Raw genomic sequence first — 17,922 nt, forward strand, 5'->3', positions numbered from 1 at the left:
AGTTTCACAAATCGATGGATTGTGCATGTCCAATAAATAACTAATATGGTTTATTGGACATGCACATTAATTTTATAAATAAATTTTATAAATTATACAACACCATTTTTTTTCTAATCTGCTAATAAATGTACTAGATTGCTTCATTTAAATGTCAGGTTCATGTATTAAGCAAGCAGTATCACTTATTTCCTAATTTGCAAAAAACGTAAATACTGTAATACCTGTTTCTTTGTAACCAATAGAGGATCAGCTTTTTCCACAGCTAGCCAATCAGGTGATAGGGGTGGGACTTAAATGAACAGAATGAACATAGGAAAAATAAATAAATAAAAACTATTTGCCCAACGGGCAAAGTATAACGGCAAATCTTGTTGTCCCTCCCACAAATCTTGTTGTCCTGGGTGTAAGGCGATATGAATTGCACACCCCTGTAATTAGTTTAATTTAGCAATGACCACTTTAAACAAACTCAACCTTTTTTTCTGGTTTTAGTTTTTAGATACATTTGTTTGTTTGTTTTATTTTTGCAAAAGGGTTATTTTTAAACAAATAAAGATGTTTTTTGGTTTTTAATTAATTGTTCCTTGGTGCTATATGAATACTCTGTCATTTTGTCTCAAATATAGTGTTAAAAAAATTGTTTCTGAAGTACTTTATATTGTTCCCCAGTGTTCTGAAAAAAGGACACCAATTCCAAGTTGTTACTGTAAAAAAATACTTCAAATACAGCTACTTCAAGTACAGGTAGCTTTCTATGTTTTTTTCCCATCAATCCCATTTCTGATTTTCCTTTGTCTCCCCAGTGGCGAGATGACTTTGTGAATGGGTGGGTCAAGATACCGATTACCCATGAGACCCAGGAAGAGTGCCTTGGAATGGCTGTGCTGGACATGTTGAGAATAGCCAAGGAGAAGGACCAGTCCCCATTGGCTATCTTCAATACTGTCAGGTAGGTCTAAAGAATAATGTGTATGGATTCAGTACTGGTTAGGTTAATGGTTCTTCAGTTTTTAAATCCATACTGTTGTTTCACTTGCAAAGAACAACCAGTCAGAGCTATCACATCCAGAGTAATAGTAAGACTGTTCAACAGGCCAAAAAGAGGCTAAGCAGAAGAAAACCGAATGCAAGCCCATGATCGCAGCAATGAATTGGGCAGAATGAAAGCTGCATTGTAGTTGACATCAGCCATCATGGTTAATTAAGATGGGGGAGGGGAAGTGCTCTGGCTACTAAGGAGTTACTAGGGGTTATCCTGGTGGTTGCATTCAAGAAAAGCTGTACAAAGTAACTTCACTGGCAATTGTTTTGAGCTCTCAAAAAAACCTGAATCAGACACAAGTCGTCGAGCAATTTGGTGTTTCCCTTTCTGGTGAGTTGCTTCACTATTCTGTTAAATAATGTGCATGTCTTGTAGATTGCTGCTGCATTTTTTAACATGTTTTAGGGGTGCTGTGTTAATTTAGTTTGACAGTTAGTTTATTAACGTTAAGTTAACCCTAAGTAACGCCCATTATTTTTGCCTCTGCCATTCTGATAGAACGAAACACACCTGCCATCTAATTTCATAGTACATAGCGATTTAAGCTTTTTGATCGTGTTTTGCTTTAGTTTTATTAATGTTAGTTTGTCTGTTACTTTTATTATTATAGTTTATTAACATACACTAGTCTATTGTTTTGCTTTTACTTATTCAGTTCATTTCATATGTTGATGCACATGCATCATGACAAGTAATAAATATTTATGTTTCATATTGTGTCTGGTGGCTAACGCCATTTTAGAGAACACTTTGGCTATAAGAACACTTCGCTTGCATCCCAAGGGGTGTTCTCTTAGCCGGAGACTACTGTAATTGTAGCCATGCAATCAGTCAACCAGTCAATCAAATGTTATTTATATAGCACTTTTCATACAAAAAGGATCTCAACGCACAGTACAAGGCAAAAGAAAATCAAAGCAAAATATATTTGTAGAGATTAAAAATAGAATAACAAATAAAAAAAAATGAATAAAACAAGAAAGCATGATCAACAATAATATAATAAAGTATACAAATTTTAAAACACAGTTTAAAAATTGATTTAAAATCAATAACTGATGTAGCACTTTCTGGGAGCACAGTGACTAAAAGCTCTCTCTCCCTTCCTTTTTGTGTGTATTTGTGGGAGGCACAGAAGGCTGCATCAGCTCATCTTAAATCACGTGGAGGTATACATGTGAATAAAATCTCATACATTGAATATTTTCATTTTAAAACATGGTATCTGGTACTACACTAGGTTAAAGAAAGACTTTCTTGGGTCATTTCACCTGGAGAGTGAATTTATCCCCACCACTCTCTAGCTTCTTTCCTGTCAATAATCACTCAGCTGCTTACTAACATGCGGGCAGATGTTGGCCAGCGCCTTATTTTCATCACCCGAGATTGCTATAACTACCCTTCAACCTGATATTGTCCTGTGGTCAGTCTCAGCACACCTTGTTCTCCTGGTGGAGCTAACAGTGCCATGGGAGAATTCCGTGAAAGAGGTATATGAGAGGAAGAAACTCCAGTATGCTGTGTTAGCCGCTGAGATTGAACAGCGGGCATGGAGAGTCCGGGTTCATCCAGTAGAGGTAGGTTATTGGGTATTCAGTGGACAGGAATTGCGGTGTATAGTGAAGGCTCTATCCGAGGAGGCAGAGAGAAGTAGCAACTGGCTCTGGTTGAGGAGGAAAGAGGCCGATTGGGGACCTCAAAAGAGAGGTGGTGGAGGAAGTTAACATCAATGAAAAGGAATGGAGGGCTAAGGTAAGTAAACTATGCTGGGTTGGGTGGGGGATGGAGGGGAGTGGTGCTGTGACACCGGCATCACTGTCGAGCCTTCCCGAGGTGTTGTGGGATAGTTGACGAAACACAGAAGATGGGAGGTGCCCACTTTAGGACCCCTGCAATATGCCCCACCCAGCCCATTCCAGACGTTTGCCATGCTGAGGCGTTAGGGTGGCTGCACTTTGGTTGATCCATGGAGCCAGCATTGCTGCTGTTGTGTATGCCAGCATTATACTTCAGCACCGGGTCTATAGGGAATCCGTGTTACCAGGCAGAGAAAAAGCACTGATGGTTGATAAATTACAGCGAAGCTACGTCTTGGTTGGTCCCCATCACCAATGGTGCCATAGCCTTTCTAAAAGTGGGGGGGCCAAGGTCAGATGAGGGTGGGGGGGGCGGTTGAACACACCCTCCCACCCCACCCCCCAGACTCATTTTCATATAGCTTTGCAGGATGAATAACATTTTAAGCCTGCCTATTGTAGAAAATAATACAAGAAGATATTTTTAAAATGTTAAAAAAGAACTGGAACAGAAAGATGGTTTAACAGGTGTTGATATATCAACGTAAGATGCAATAGGTTACTTGATCCAAGAGAATGACCTTGTACTTGCATGAAGTTCAGTTAATGGCTGTTTCTACATCAGAAGAAAATAGCCATACCTCGTTGCCAAACTTTTTTCCATATAATGCAATAGGTAACATTACTCTCAACATCTGTCTCTCCAACCCCAACCACTCTACTGGATTTCCTTCTTTACGTCTTCTCTTTCTGTCTCTCGCCGTCACCCGCCACTCACCCCCTGTCAACTGAACATCGTCTTCACCAGGGACTGCTTCCCCCCCGTCCTTTCAGTCACTCCTCTCGATATCTCTGATCACTATTTTATCTCTGTGTCTCTGTTACTCCCATCGTTTCTTATTCCGCCGACCCCCTGTGTCACCTTCCATCGAAATCTCAGTTTTCTCTCCCCCTCTGTCTTCTCCTCTGCTGCTCTCTCGCACCTTCCCTCTTATTGACCCCTTCTCCCAACTCTCTGTAGACTCGGCTACCTCTACCCTCTTCTCCCGCATCTCCAGGCTCGACTCCCTTTGCCCCCTCACCTCTCGACCTGTAAACCCCTCCCCACCCCAACCCAGGCTCTCCACCATGCTCTCCACCATGCTCCACTCAGCTTGTACTGAACTGCGCTCTGCTGAAAAGAAACGGGAAGAAAACCAAACTCCCTGCTGCCTTGCATCCCTATCACTCGCTACTCTCTTCCTTCTCCTCTACACTCACCTCTGCCAAATGCTGCTATTTCCACTCTATTACTCAGTCTTCTACTAACAATCCCTGTAAACTTTTCTCTACCTTATCCTCCGTTCTTGGCCCTCCCCCCTTCCACCTTCCTCTATCTCAGCTGACGACGTTGCCTCCTTCTCCAAAATCATTGACATCCACAAACTCTTCAAAACCTCGCCTCCTTCCCCACCCACCCTCTGTCCTCTGCTCACCCTCTGCAACCCCTACTAATCTACCCTCCTCCTCCTCGCCCCTCTCAGACTCTGATCTTTGCCCCTTGCTCCAGGGCCACAAACCCACCACGTGTGCTCTGGACCCCCTCCCCAAGCACCTTTTCCAGGCTGCTGCCCCTGCTGTATTCCCTTTCATTTGCTCGCTTCTCAACACCTCTCTCTGACTCTTTCTCTTTTAAAAAAGGCCTGTATCACTCCAATCTTAAAAAAACACTCCCTTGATCCACCATCCCTCCATTACTACCGTCCTGTCTCCCTTAGTAAGTAATACATTTTTTGCGCTAAAAAAACAATAACACAGCAAAAGTAAAGGCTCTGCACATTGAAGACTGTCTGTCTGCCACTGACATTTTGGAGGGTTCAATACAAAAGTGTTCATGTATTCATGATTTCTTACTGAAAAAAGTAAATGTTTAGAAGTCAAGCAGTACAAGCAAAAAATGAAATAGAGCTGATCACAGATGCTGTTAAGGACTGTGCTCTGCAACTTCCCCATGCCAGGCTCAAATAATCAAGAAAACTAAACCAAAACTTAAATATCAATTATAAAGAAATAATTTAAATGTTGTAACATTTACAATTTGAAGATAAGATCAACTTTTTTTTAGTCCTGTTTTATTTACAAGATGGACATAAAACAAAATATTCTACAATTTACTGTTTTTCATGTAAGCATTTAAATATTTAGGAACATTTGTTGTATAATCTGCTAAGAAATTATTAATAATAATAATAATAATAATAATAATAATAATAATAATAATAATAATAATCTTGAATGGACAACGCTATTTTGTTCTGCTTTAATAAACATTGTTTAATCGTAAAATATTTTGAAATATATATTTTTAGACAGTCAAATGTTGTGAAATAAGCAATTTTTTACCATGAAAAAAATACAGCCCTAATTGTAATACAGACACAGTATATTTCAGAAATGCACGCAATGGGTACAGACATGCAGCCTCCTCTTCTCTGCTACTGAACCACACTGAATTCACTTACACAATAACGATGCCTAATGTTTACCAACGTTTGTATGTTTGTGTGGGGCGGGGCCCAGAGGGCGAATTCTTTAACGCGACAGTAGCCTTATGTACATACAAAACTTTGACAGTGGTGCGGTGCGATCGAGCTTCCAAATTGAAGACCAAGGGAAGCAGTATGCAGGGCCCTTTGAGGCGCGGGGCCCTATGCGGTCGCATAGGCTGTGTAGGCCTGAGGCCGGGCCTGTATACAAGCGTCTTTTATCCACTGTGTGCATGTTTCTTTTGTCAAAAAGTGGGGGGGCATGGCAGGAAGTGCAAGTGCAAACAGCCTGAGGCTTCCTTCAACCTGAAGTAATACCAGACATCATGTTTTAAAATGAAAATACATATGTTATAAAATATATGTCTTTCAAAACAGATCATTTGAGACCAGTGCAGCTAATGGAAGTGCACAATTGATACAAGTAATGGGATTATTTTGTTAGCTACAGCTACTTTAACACCAGACTAATAATTTAGCCCTGGTAACCTGCTATTGTCAACTTATTGCCAGGAACCACAGTGTCTTTATATCCGCCTTCTCACTGTGGGTGGAGGACAGTTGTCAGCATGTTGCTGGTTTTCCTGTTTGTTTTGTGTTTTCTGGTCATCTGCTCAACTGTGGTCATGGTTCAGGATGATGATACTGATGAAAGAATAATGTGTAGTATATTTGTGTTTAGTATATATTTTGAATGTAAAGATGTTGGGTAAGAACATGGCTATGGCGGCAAAAGCAAAGTGCATTTCATGCTAAATTGAAGGAGGATACAAACAACATGGAAGACAGCAACGGGACACTTAGGTTTCTTCAGCTGATCACTTGAATGTAGAACCTTGCTCTACAGTTGCACAACTGCTCACAAATAGCAGTTCCAGTGTCCATACCATGGTTGATGGCTTGTGTCAACCTTCCAAATTGGGTACCGTATTGCAAGTTTATTGTCACTGATAGAAAGCTACAGTAAGTACCCTTCAGATTGGATCCTATTATCTGTAAAACAGGAAAATTATCTTGACCAGCAAAACCGTTAAGAAACTTATATGTTAATGAAGGTAAACATATCCCACAAATGTAATTGGAGAGAATGTGGTTAGCTGGCCCATTCAATTAAAAAATATTATAGGGTTTAGGCAAATAAAAAACAAAGTGGTTACTTTGCCCTCCATGATTTCTTGTTTAAAACACAGTGCTTCTACTTGTGTTGCACCTTATACCTAGAAGTGTTTGTGGAATGAAAATATGAGGCAAATGAGAGCCATGACCACAGTATAAAGGGCTGCTTATAACCAGGGAGCACGGTATAAAATAATGCCTGCGTCTCTGCCGCCTCTGCAGCTACAAGTCCTTCTTGCCCAAGAGTGTGCGGGCGAAGATCCAAGACTGCCACTTTGTGACGCGCAAGCGAATCCGCTACCGTTTCCGCAAGTTCATCCAGCAGTTCAGCCAATGCAAGGCCACCGTCCGCGACCTCAAACTGAAGTACCTCATCAACCTGGAGATGCTGCAATCAGCCTTCTATTGCGAGTGCTTTGAGGTGAGAGACCCCAGCATTGGGCCCGCTGGGGAGAAGACGTTCACCATCGTCATCACTGGCAGCAGCGGCATCCAGTGGTCCAGAGGGAAGCACAAAGACAGCAACTCCTTGTCAGACCAGGTAGTGTGTCTTATGTAGATTTGCTGCCTACACTACGCATCACTATCAATGTGAGCTTTCGTATTCCTTAAAAGGATACTATTTCAGCTAAAGTTGGTTCTGAAAAGCCCTCAAGGCTGGTTTATTTTAAGTGAGTAGGGGAAGCATGTCAGTGTTACACAGGTTAGTGGAAAGTAATGATCTAAGCAGAAGCAACTAATAAATAGTGACACAGAACATGCACAATATAGATATTATGTAGGTAGAAAATGTAAATAAGAAATTAAATAAATAAAGTTCCTGACAGGTCCTGTTACTAAAACTGGAGAAGGACTCAGCATTTTAGTTTCTAAGCAATCTTAGAATAGTATGGAAAAGTTTTGTACCTGGATAAAATATTATTCTTCTAACCATGGAGGTGACATAGATGCACCTGTTTTGATTCTCTGCAGGATGTTGCGCAAGTCTTTCTTCTGAAGCGAGTGATCCAGCCACAGACTTGTGATAAAAATAATTTCTCTGTTAGCTCTTGTCAGTTTGCATTCTGCATTTGTGGTCTGCAGTGTGAAAATAAGTGGAACTTTAATATGTCAGTAGAGCTTTACAACGTTATGAAATCTTACTGTTTGTTAGATATGTGTTTAGTTACGTAGTAGTCGTGAGTTGAGACATGAAAATTAAGTTTGACATCACTTTACAGTTCAGTTTATTACAGTAAGTGCAATTGTGGTAGCTTTAACTCAGTATGTTCTGACTGAAGTTAATGTGACTCCAATTTGTGACGTTTACAGCTTTCAGTACATAGCATACCACTTTGCTCCCTCACTAAATGCTAACGAGCAACTACAATGAGAAGTCATAACAACAAAATCACTTCCATTTTCATTGTGAATCAACCAGTGGTCCACACTTATCTCAGATTTACACAACACCTGGTAATAGCAGTTACTTGGGGAAGAAGGGGTTGTCCCCCAAAATCAAATCCTTAATTGTGGGCTGTTCTTGGAATATGTAAGCAAAAATCTTTAGTAGTATGCAATCTGTTTTTTAAAACATTTTGTCATTTGGTAGACTCATAACTTTAGTTTGGTGAATTACCTAGAGATCCCAAAATACAGAAAACCAGACATTTTGAACCATTGTGCCATGATGACTCATACCTGATAAGTCTTGTAAACTGCCTTGACTTTTGTGTCAGAAAACATAGTGGCACACTGGCAATGCTGTTTTATTACAGTGGAAGGCAATACAAATGTGGCTCCTTTTGCCCACCAAATTAAAAGTCCAACATATGGATCAACACATTCCCAAGGTCTCAATGCCTATTTTTCTCTGGCAGGACTTGCAGACGTACTGTGATTTTCCAGATGTTATCGATGTCGGCATCAAACAGGCAGACAAAGATTTTTCCACAGAAAGTCGAATAGTCACCATAAGCAAGCAAGATGGCAACAGTCTAGTAAGTAATACATCCATTTGGTTCATCTGAATTAATTATGCACAGTGGAACCCATCAACCTGTGGTTTCAGATAATCTATCAATCAATCAGAAGCTAAATGTACTATTAGTAGTTAAATAATAACTAAAACAATGAATTACATTTAGAGTACTGACACTTGTTTGGTTTATCTTTATTCAAATTTGGTATACCTCCTCTGGGTTCATCACGTCTTCGTGAAAAACATTGCATATACAATAATGGAGGGCATCAATACTTCTAGTTACTAATGTATGTAACCTTCCTACATAACTGAAGAAAACTAATCCACCTACTTTTTTTAGTACAAGCCTTCCTTTCCTATACAAAGGTTAGCCAATTGCATATTGATGGTAATCTGTTTTGTTGATTTGTTCAGCATGTGGTTAGGTTAACGCATCTGAAAGCTGCCATATTGCTAACACTGACAACTGAAGAAGCCATCTGTTTATCAACAAAACCCTTAGAGAAGAAGCTACACTGCTGAGCTTTATAGCTCACACAGCTGTATCCTTCTGTAGCCCACCAGTCAAGATGTAATGCCCCTATAATAACCCTTTTAGCACTAACTCCTATCAATAGATAAATGACACATATGGTATTTGCATTGTATAATTGTACACACAGACAGCATGTGGTTTATGTATTTATGTCCTCATGAAAGTTTCTCAATGGACAAAACTGAGGACCAAGCTCCTTTTCTATTTATCTGCAGTACAGGTGAAGCAGTTCAGCCTACATCCAGTTTTGTGGTGATGTTATTTTATTGTTCATTTCACTCGTAAACCAGATTTGAAGCCTCAAGAGGTGATGCTAGTGCATTAATGTGTTGCACCATCCAAACAAGGATGATGCTCACGAAGTGGATTAGCCAGCCTATTTTTAGATGTTACAGTGCAGAACATTCACAGTACCTGGCACTCACATACTGTACACCAACAGTACACACAGTCCCACTTGTATGGATGTCTTAATCCAAATATGATAGAACCCTGATTTAACGCTTTAAGGAAAGGGAACCCACTGCACCACCTGGCCCTAAAAGTGAAATTATAGCTATTGCATATCAGTAAAACCACTGGCCATGATGCCACAAACAATATTTCTGTATCATATCCAATTTAAAGTGGAGATTTTCACACTAGCTGGGGTGTAGGGCCACCATGGGCAGGGAGGCACTAATTTTGTTTTAAAAAAGTTTTGAAAAGGTACATTCCTCCGTGATTACAGCCTCTGTTAGTGAATCCGTCCAGGGTTGTTGGAGAAGAAGGTTCTGCATCTCAATCTCTCTAGCTGGGCAGTCAAGGATATGTAACCAGCTGTTAACCAAAAAAAGTCTGTCTAAACTGCAGTTTTGCCCTCGGTACAGTTTCTAAACTTGAAAAACAAAGCATGTGGTTTGCATGCAGCAGGTTTTTCCCCTCTACTTTTCATTATCTATGCACAGGAGGTGGAATTTTCCTCGCTACAAGAAGCGCTGTCCTTCGTGTCACTGATCGATGGGTATTACCGCCTGACAGCAGATGCACATCACTACCTCTGTAAAGAGGTGGCACCACCCCGATTACTCGAGGCGATCCAGAGCTACTGCCACGGCCCCATTTTGTAAGTGCCTCCATGTCATACCTGCTAGTTTGTAGTGTTTTGTTTGGAATTTTGGTTGACTGTTTTGCACCACAAGTATATTGATATCCCTGCATAGATACCCCCTCCTCAATTATATGCAAATTATTTTAACGAGCAAGCAATCATACAAGTGAAGTGCATTTATTTTGTATATATCAATGGCCAGCTTGTAGCAGTGGCAATAGAATAATAGATGAAATAAACATTAACACCCACATAAAATCATTTTGCATACTTTCTGTTCTTTTTACAGAAAGTATGCAAAATGATTTTATGTGGGTGATAAAGAGCTGTGATCTGTTTAAGCAATATAGCACGACAGGGTGTGTGTCGTTGTGGGATATTGCCACGTAGACACCCTTTTGAAGGGTTAAAAGGAACATTAAAGTTAGTGCTGGGACGAACACAGGATTTTCACATTTGCATGTTCACTCGTAATTTAAATATTAGTTTGGATATTATTTTTTATATTGCTCAGAATGCAGGCAGAGACAGGGTGGCGTGGCCCCTGTTTGTCTGCCTTTATTTTACAGCAAGACCATACAGTATGTAACATGTTAAAATAGAAAAATATCCCAGGAGTAAAGAATAAATTGTGTAGGCCTTTATCCCAGTGAATTAACTATAAAGCAAAGGATGCAAAATAGTTCAAGTTAGACGTTGTTTTGTTTATTCCCGAAATAAATAGTACATGAAGTTGACAACGCATTTTATTTATTTTTAACTTTTTTTTTTCATTCCTTGCCATTGCCATTTCTTCGCAGTAAACAGTGGCCATAGACAAGTTTTCATAAAGTAATAACATGAGGTTTACTTTTTGTAGCTGAACAAGCAAACGAAAACTGAAATTTAACTGCAAACACTTCAAATAAAACAAAAGTTGAAATGGTGTAGTAAAATGAAGGGGAAAAAAACACATTTTGGTTCTCATTTATTACATTCCACATAACAGAAAGTAGCAACAAAATATATATAATATAAAAATCACTACACAACATTTCCAGCAAGTTGGGCTCTGTTTAAGCGAGGCATTTCAGAATGATGTGCTTGCCTGTTTTCTGTCCCATGAGGTGTTGTGTTTTTTGGGGTTTTTTTTTTAAAATATATTAATCTCACATACCACACAGAGCTCTTTTTCATTTGCCATTTTTGAAACTGTCACACAACTTCTGGTGAGGTGGTAAATAAGTGCAAGGTATTTTTGTCATTTCTAGCGAATACGAACATCTGATTTTTGTATCCGAATACATGTCAAAAAACATTCATTTGAATATTCAGATATTTGTCCCAGCACTAATTTAAAATTGGTTCTGTGTAAAAGAGTGAGGGAAAAATGTAGGAAAATATTAATGTAATGTACAGACTTGGCTGTTGAAGAGTGTGTCATAAAAAGAGATAATAATGTGATCAGAGGTTCTGTTTAGAAGGCGGTGATTTATACATTAAGTAAGTTAAAATGTTGTTATCATGGGAACATTCTGTGGCATTTAACCTTCTGAGGAAATGAGTGAATGCAGGGCCCCCACAGAGGGATGAAGAGAATGATTTCATATGTAAATGAAGAGAATTATCTCATATTGCCGGTGAGGGGTTCTCCCAGTTCAGGTTATATTGACCAATTATCGTGTAACTGTGAAAACTAGCTGACTAATATTTCCATCTAGAGAAATATTTGCAAATAAGTGTTTTGTTTTGTACTATCAGTAACCATGGATATTATTATTGTTGTTATTTGATCAAATGTAATTTTGATTATAAACATATACCATTGTTTAAGACTTGTCATTGATATTTAATAATTCATATCAAATAACTATTAATAATACAAAGCTTAGGATAATTGATATAACAATAAATAAATAAAACCACAACTCTTCAAATTGGCATCCCCAGATGGAACAGTGTTGTCCAGAAACCGTTGTTTCGAATACAATAAAAATGTGTTTTGTTAATTATTGTTGACATTGACAATGGTAAAATAGTATGTTTTAAAATAACTTTTAAACCCTGAAGTGTTATATTGCGATTTATACAATGGTTAATGAGGTAATTTGAAATTAAAAACTTAGGTTTAAAGAAATCTGTGGTGATGTCCTAACATGACATCACACAGGGTTAGAGTTAGGGTTAGGTCGTGCTCAGGGTTGTTCAAGGCAAAAAGAAACATCGTTGACATTTTCAGCTTGATCGGGTCAAGGGGTCAGAAGTTATAGAAGGGTCAAACATCGGTTGTTTTTGGACACACCCCCCCTCCCCCCCCCCTCCCCCCCATCTTTTAATCAATCCTTTACTCAAAAATATTTGAACCAGATACTTGTATTATGTGTCTTTTTTATTGGAAATTGTATGATGAATCCAAAATGATATTAAAACACATTTAAGAAACAAATAAATAATTTATTTTATTTTTTTTTTCCCCCATCATCTTGGACTTTTGGGAAAAACCTTAATAAATTTATGAAACATTTTTTACAGGAAGGTAATAATATATTTGTTTGCTGTGAAAAACGTCAAATGACCCCCACGCACACAATTACAGAAAATTCTGAATAATAAATATCTCGAGCAAATGTCTGAGAGATACTGCCCCGATTTCTCCAAATTTTTCAGAGACATTTTCAGTTATTCCAATCCAAATTGTGTCTGCTTAGATGCAAGAAATGAAACCTCCTCTCCTACTCTATATGCAACAGTGTCCTTTTCCTCGGCTTTCATCTGTGCCATCCCAGGAGGTTCTCACAACAGTTTGTGGTGAACTAATAGAGAGGGAAGAGGGATGAAGCTGTTTCTGGTAAGTGGATATTAGAAAATGGATCGGAGATTTCCTTACCCTGATTGGTCAATACAAAGGCTTAAATCTCTGGTAAAGGCCCTTTTGTTGTCTTTATAAACCAGAATGAACAAGCTCCTAAACAAACCACTGAAACTTTTTTTTTTTATTTATTTTGCTAATAAATTTTAGGACTTAACAGTAATTTAAGTACTGCAAGTTACAAAAATACACAAACATGCACTCAAATCCTAATAAATAAATAAAAAAAAGTTAGTTGTATTTTTATTCTTTGACATATTTTACAACAGTTCACAAACCATGTTCACTTTTCTGTATGAGGTACCTGAACTAAATAACAGTTCAATGTAAGTGAAAGCTTTTTTTTAGTATTGAGGTACCCATGAAGCATCCACTGCTGGGATAATGAAGCCCGAGTGAAGGCTACCAGACCTCAGATGGAATTCTGAGCAAACCGCATTACTCATGGAATAATGAGGAAAACATTTGTATTCATTCGCAACAAAAACTAGTGCTGCATACAATAAAATAAAAAAACAAACAAACAGGAAAACGTTAAACGTTGTTTTTTTTTCTTTTAACTTTCATTTTGTAATAGCAATAAAACCCTCATAAGAGGGCTTTACCGTCTGGTAAGGCTCTTCTCGTTATGTTACATGCCCTCCTCTTTGGCTCGGGTCATTTAACAACACGAGGCAGGCCTTACAGGCGGTAAAGCCGTCTTTGAGTTCTAGTGCTCAAATGTTGACTTGAACCTGTGTTCTGGGTTTTTAGCAGTGAACATGATCTCTTTTTCAGAGACAAAGATAAAGGTTATGCTGTGTAAGGGATCTTGCTGAATGAAAACATATCCTCTGGGGTTAAAATCTGGCCAGTTAATAAGACTTGCTCATTCCTTTCTCTTGGCTGTTCTCCTGATTTCATCACAATTTGAAGTTTATGGTGGCAAGATTGATGAAATTGTACCGGTGTTTGTAAGGCCAGCATAGCCATTGCTGAAGTAATACATTTTTTGGGGCCGTTTTTTCATCTGTTGGAGGAAGAGTTTGGATTGGGAGGAATGCACAGCTAAAAAAAGAGATTGTGGTCAATGCTGAAAATCCAGGACAAAGGTTCAAGTTAGGATTGACCATTAAAGTGATTGTAGCCAACAAAATAATTCCACTTCCATTAATCATTACATACTATGGGCCTCATTCACTAAAGGCTCTTATGCTTTACGGTGTGCCGCCTTCTAGGAGAAGGTGTGCGCTATTTAAAGCTTTATTCATCAAAGTAGATAAGGTACACCTTAAAGCATGAGGCGCACGTTAACACACACAGACCTTAAAAATAAGGTGTTGGGTTGAATAGCATCTGCCTAATGCATTGTAATGTATTAAAATAATGTGGAAAGATAGCACTAATGAGGGGAATGGTATGCACATGGTAAACCGTGGTAACCATAAGGTGCACCTTAAATCAAGTGCTTAGTAGCACTAATGGAAAGTAAATGTTATGAGCTGAAATCCTTTTTATGAAAAGCTGCGTTTCAGCACAATTATTTTTTTCTAATCATGGATGCACTCCTTGATAATAGAGAAAGGCAGAAGGCAAAAGAGAAGAAGAAGAAAGGGGTCTGGCTGACTTAAATCCTAAACCACAAAATTACTTCTCTATAGCCTCCATATAAAAAAATAAATATAATTATAGCAGTTTTCCTATTGTTTGTAAATACATTTTTTTGGTTCCGGACCAAAACAATACTAATTATCACTTTCCCAAGCTCCATTTCTTGGTGCTCCACGTATCATGAAAATCTAAAATAAACCAAGCCAGCAGATACGAAACAATTCGAGTAATGTAATGCCTTGTCTCCATGGACAGCCAACTCGAGTCGACTCGATTGCGCTTGAATTGGTCTGAATTCTCCCAGAACTCGAGTTGATGGACAATTCGAGTTGGTGAACAATGTGCCGTTTCCATGCTTTTCCGAGTTATCACGCGAGTTGGGCAGGAAATACAAACAATTTTCCACAGAAATACTTGCGAGTTAAATGTCAAGACGTGAATTCGCTGCAGACAGTATTATAGTAATACTTACAATTTGCATACAGTGCTTGTACACAGTTAAGGTGACCAGACGTCCCATTTTGGATGGGACAGTCCCACTTTTGGAACATTGGTACCAGTGTCCCCAGAACCTTTCTTGTGACGCTCATTTCGTCCCGTTATTTTCCCAGAGCATTGTCACGGTAACATAATATTGTATTTTCATGCAGGCTGCTGTTTTACTACCATATCTAAGTTATTACAGTACAATGGCACTTGATGTGACTAAAGGGAAGGTTGAATGACCAGTAGTTTAAAAAGAGACTGTACAACGTTAATATTTGCAACCAATCACAGAGAACTGCGGGTGGGTTTATCCACTGACTGTTCCAAACGAACTGGCGTCTGTCCTCGTCTGAATCATCCCTCTCGCTGCCTGAAGGGGTTAGACTACGGTAGTCTAACAGTAGCAGCTCATACAGGTACCATTGTATTGTGTTGGAATTATTCTCTTCATCCATGATATTTGTATATCTGCATGCAAATGACTTTGCTTCATGTGTAGCTATAGGTGATAATTGCAGAAATCAACGCTGTCATGTCACGTCACTGTGCCATGTTTACAGTGCAGTGCACTGAAGCTTGTCGTGGTTTGAACACTTTGTGCATCAAAATAGCCCAGCACAACAATAGGAGGGGCTGTAAAATATGACAAAAGCTTTTGGAAATATATTTTCTATTGAAATAAGTCTATATTCACTTTCAGTTTACCACAGGTACTCTCTAAGAAACGTATATTAGTGAATAATACAAAATAATTTATGACCTAGTGTGGAAGGGTGGTGGGTAATTCACTGACACAGGAGACAGAAATGAGGCTGAAAACACCGCACAGGTGCCCAGTTTTATTAGAAACTTATTTTGGGTTCAGCCCGCAGAGGGCGCTGTTGTCTGTGGCCTGCCGTACCAGCTATGGTAGCGACAGAGCCACAACTATACCGGAGCGGTACAGGGTACAGAGGTTAGAACAAAAAAATACTAATCAAAAGGCAAAAGAAACAGAGAAAACAAAACACAGTAAACAAAACTACAAAATAAAAAGTGCTGCACTCGGCAGCTTCTCCCCAACCGTCGCTACTCGTACGGCCCGGGTCTCCGTCCTACTCTAGCGGCTCCCTCAGCCTGCTATCCACTTTATCGGGGCTGCCCAAGAGTTTTCTTTTCCCCCGCTACTGCTAAATCTTTCTTTCTTTTGGTTTCTTATTTATTTGTCTCGCCGGGATTTTTCGTCCGGGCTGATTTTCCTCCAGCGCTTCCGCACGCCGTTTTACGTCTCCGTGGGCAGACCTGAGGGAACAGCAGAATGAAACTTATAGGGTCAGCAATTCCCCCAAGACCCGCCTCCCAGCCACTCAGAGAGAAGGAAAGTCCGCACACCCACTCTTTCCCCTCTCCGTGTCACTGCCATGACTGACAGGCAGATATTGACGAGCTGCTGCCCTCTCCCTGCAGCACTATGAACACGTCAGAAGAGTCAGCACAGATCTCCCCTGTTACACCTAGTTATTTTCACATTTGTGAAATTCATGTTGTAAAAATATTTTAAAAGTTTCTGAACATTCTGTATTTCTTTAAGCATGTGTAACGGGGGAGATCTGTGCTGACTATCTGGTGCATGCGTGGTACTGCAGGAAGGGGGCAGCAGCCTCATAGATCCGCCTGTCAGTCATGGCAGTGACACGGAGAGGTGGGGAAGAGGGTGTTTAGGCTTTCTCTCTCTCTGAGTGGCCGAGAGGCAGGCCTTGGGGGATTGCTCAGCCGATAAGAACTGCGCTAGGATATGCATTCTGATAGCCGTGATTGGAAGACCAGTGGTTGGAATGAGCGACCAAAACAGGCAAGCATGGCTGAGGAAGACAGCCAGCAATAAATAAACAAATTATTAAAATCTCTGGTTACGTACCCAAGGGGACGTGTGTAGTGATAGGGGAACCTTGGCCTTACCCGTGTATAGTGCAGCATAGGACGGAGATCACGAGCTGACTGGCTTAGCGGCAGTGGGGGCACTGTGTAAGCAGCACCTTTATTTTGTAGTTTTATTACTGTGTTTTATTTTCCCTTTTCATTTGGCCTTTTGTTTTCATTATTATTTTGAGCACCTGTGAGTGCACCAGCATTTCACTGTTTACCAGTATTGGTATTCCCGTGGTCCTGTTTACCGTTGCCGGTACTCAGGCCACGGACAACAGCGCCCTCTGCAGGCTAAAAGAAAAACATCTGAAATAATAAAACTCGGCACCAGTGCGGTGTTTTCAAATAAAACTTCTGTCTCCCGTGTGTGTCAGTGAATTACCCACCACCCTTCCACAGTATGCATTTGATGTTATTTAATGAAATACAATAGGGCAGCTGGAGACATGAAACTATATATACAGTACTGTGCAAAAGTTTTAGGCAGGTGTGAAAAAATGCTGTAAAGTAAGAATGCTTTCAAAAATAGACATGTTAATAGTTTATATTTATCAATTAACAAAATGCAAAGTGAGTGAACAGAAGAAAAATCTACATCAAATCAATATTTGGTGTGACCACCCTTTGCCTTCAAAACGGCATCAATTCTTCTAGGTACACTTGCACACAGTTTTTGAAGGAACTCGGCAGGTAGGTTGGCCCAAACATCTTGGAGAACTAACCACAGTTCTTCTGTGGATTTAGGCAGCCTCAGTTGCTTCTCTCTCTTCATGTAATCCCAGACAGACTCGATGATGTTGAGATCAGGGCTCTGTGGGGGCCATACCATCACTTCCAGGACTCCTTGTTCTTCTTTACGCTGAAGATAGTTCTCAATGACTTTCGCTGTATGTTTGGGGTCGTTGTCATGCTGCAGAATAAATTTGGGGCCAATCAGATGCCTCCCTGATGGTATTGCATGATGGATAAGTATCTGCCTGTACTTCTCAGCATTGAGGAGACCATTAATTCTGACCAAATCCC

The 17,922-nt window shown here is 39.7% G+C and overlaps 1 protein-coding gene across 1 annotated transcript in view; it reads left to right on the forward strand.

Annotated features, from left to right (window-relative positions):
- The window catches only part of LOC117409044 (tyrosine-protein kinase JAK2-like), a 112,893-nt gene that overhangs the window by 61,347 nt on the left and 33,624 nt on the right, over positions 1 to 17,922 (forward strand). Inside the window, exons 5-8 of the mRNA XM_034014573.3 lie at positions 807 to 952; positions 6,705 to 7,023; positions 8,342 to 8,461; positions 9,928 to 10,085. Of these exons, the coding sequence (XP_033870464.3) occupies positions 807 to 952; positions 6,705 to 7,023; positions 8,342 to 8,461; positions 9,928 to 10,085 (743 nt within the window). The remainder of the gene's footprint in view (positions 1 to 806; positions 953 to 6,704; positions 7,024 to 8,341; positions 8,462 to 9,927; positions 10,086 to 17,922) is intronic.

This window comes from Acipenser ruthenus, chromosome 2, assembly GCF_902713425.1.
Source record: "Acipenser ruthenus chromosome 2, fAciRut3.2 maternal haplotype, whole genome shotgun sequence".
In the NCBI taxonomy this organism is placed as follows: Eukaryota; Metazoa; Chordata; class Actinopteri; order Acipenseriformes; family Acipenseridae; genus Acipenser; species Acipenser ruthenus.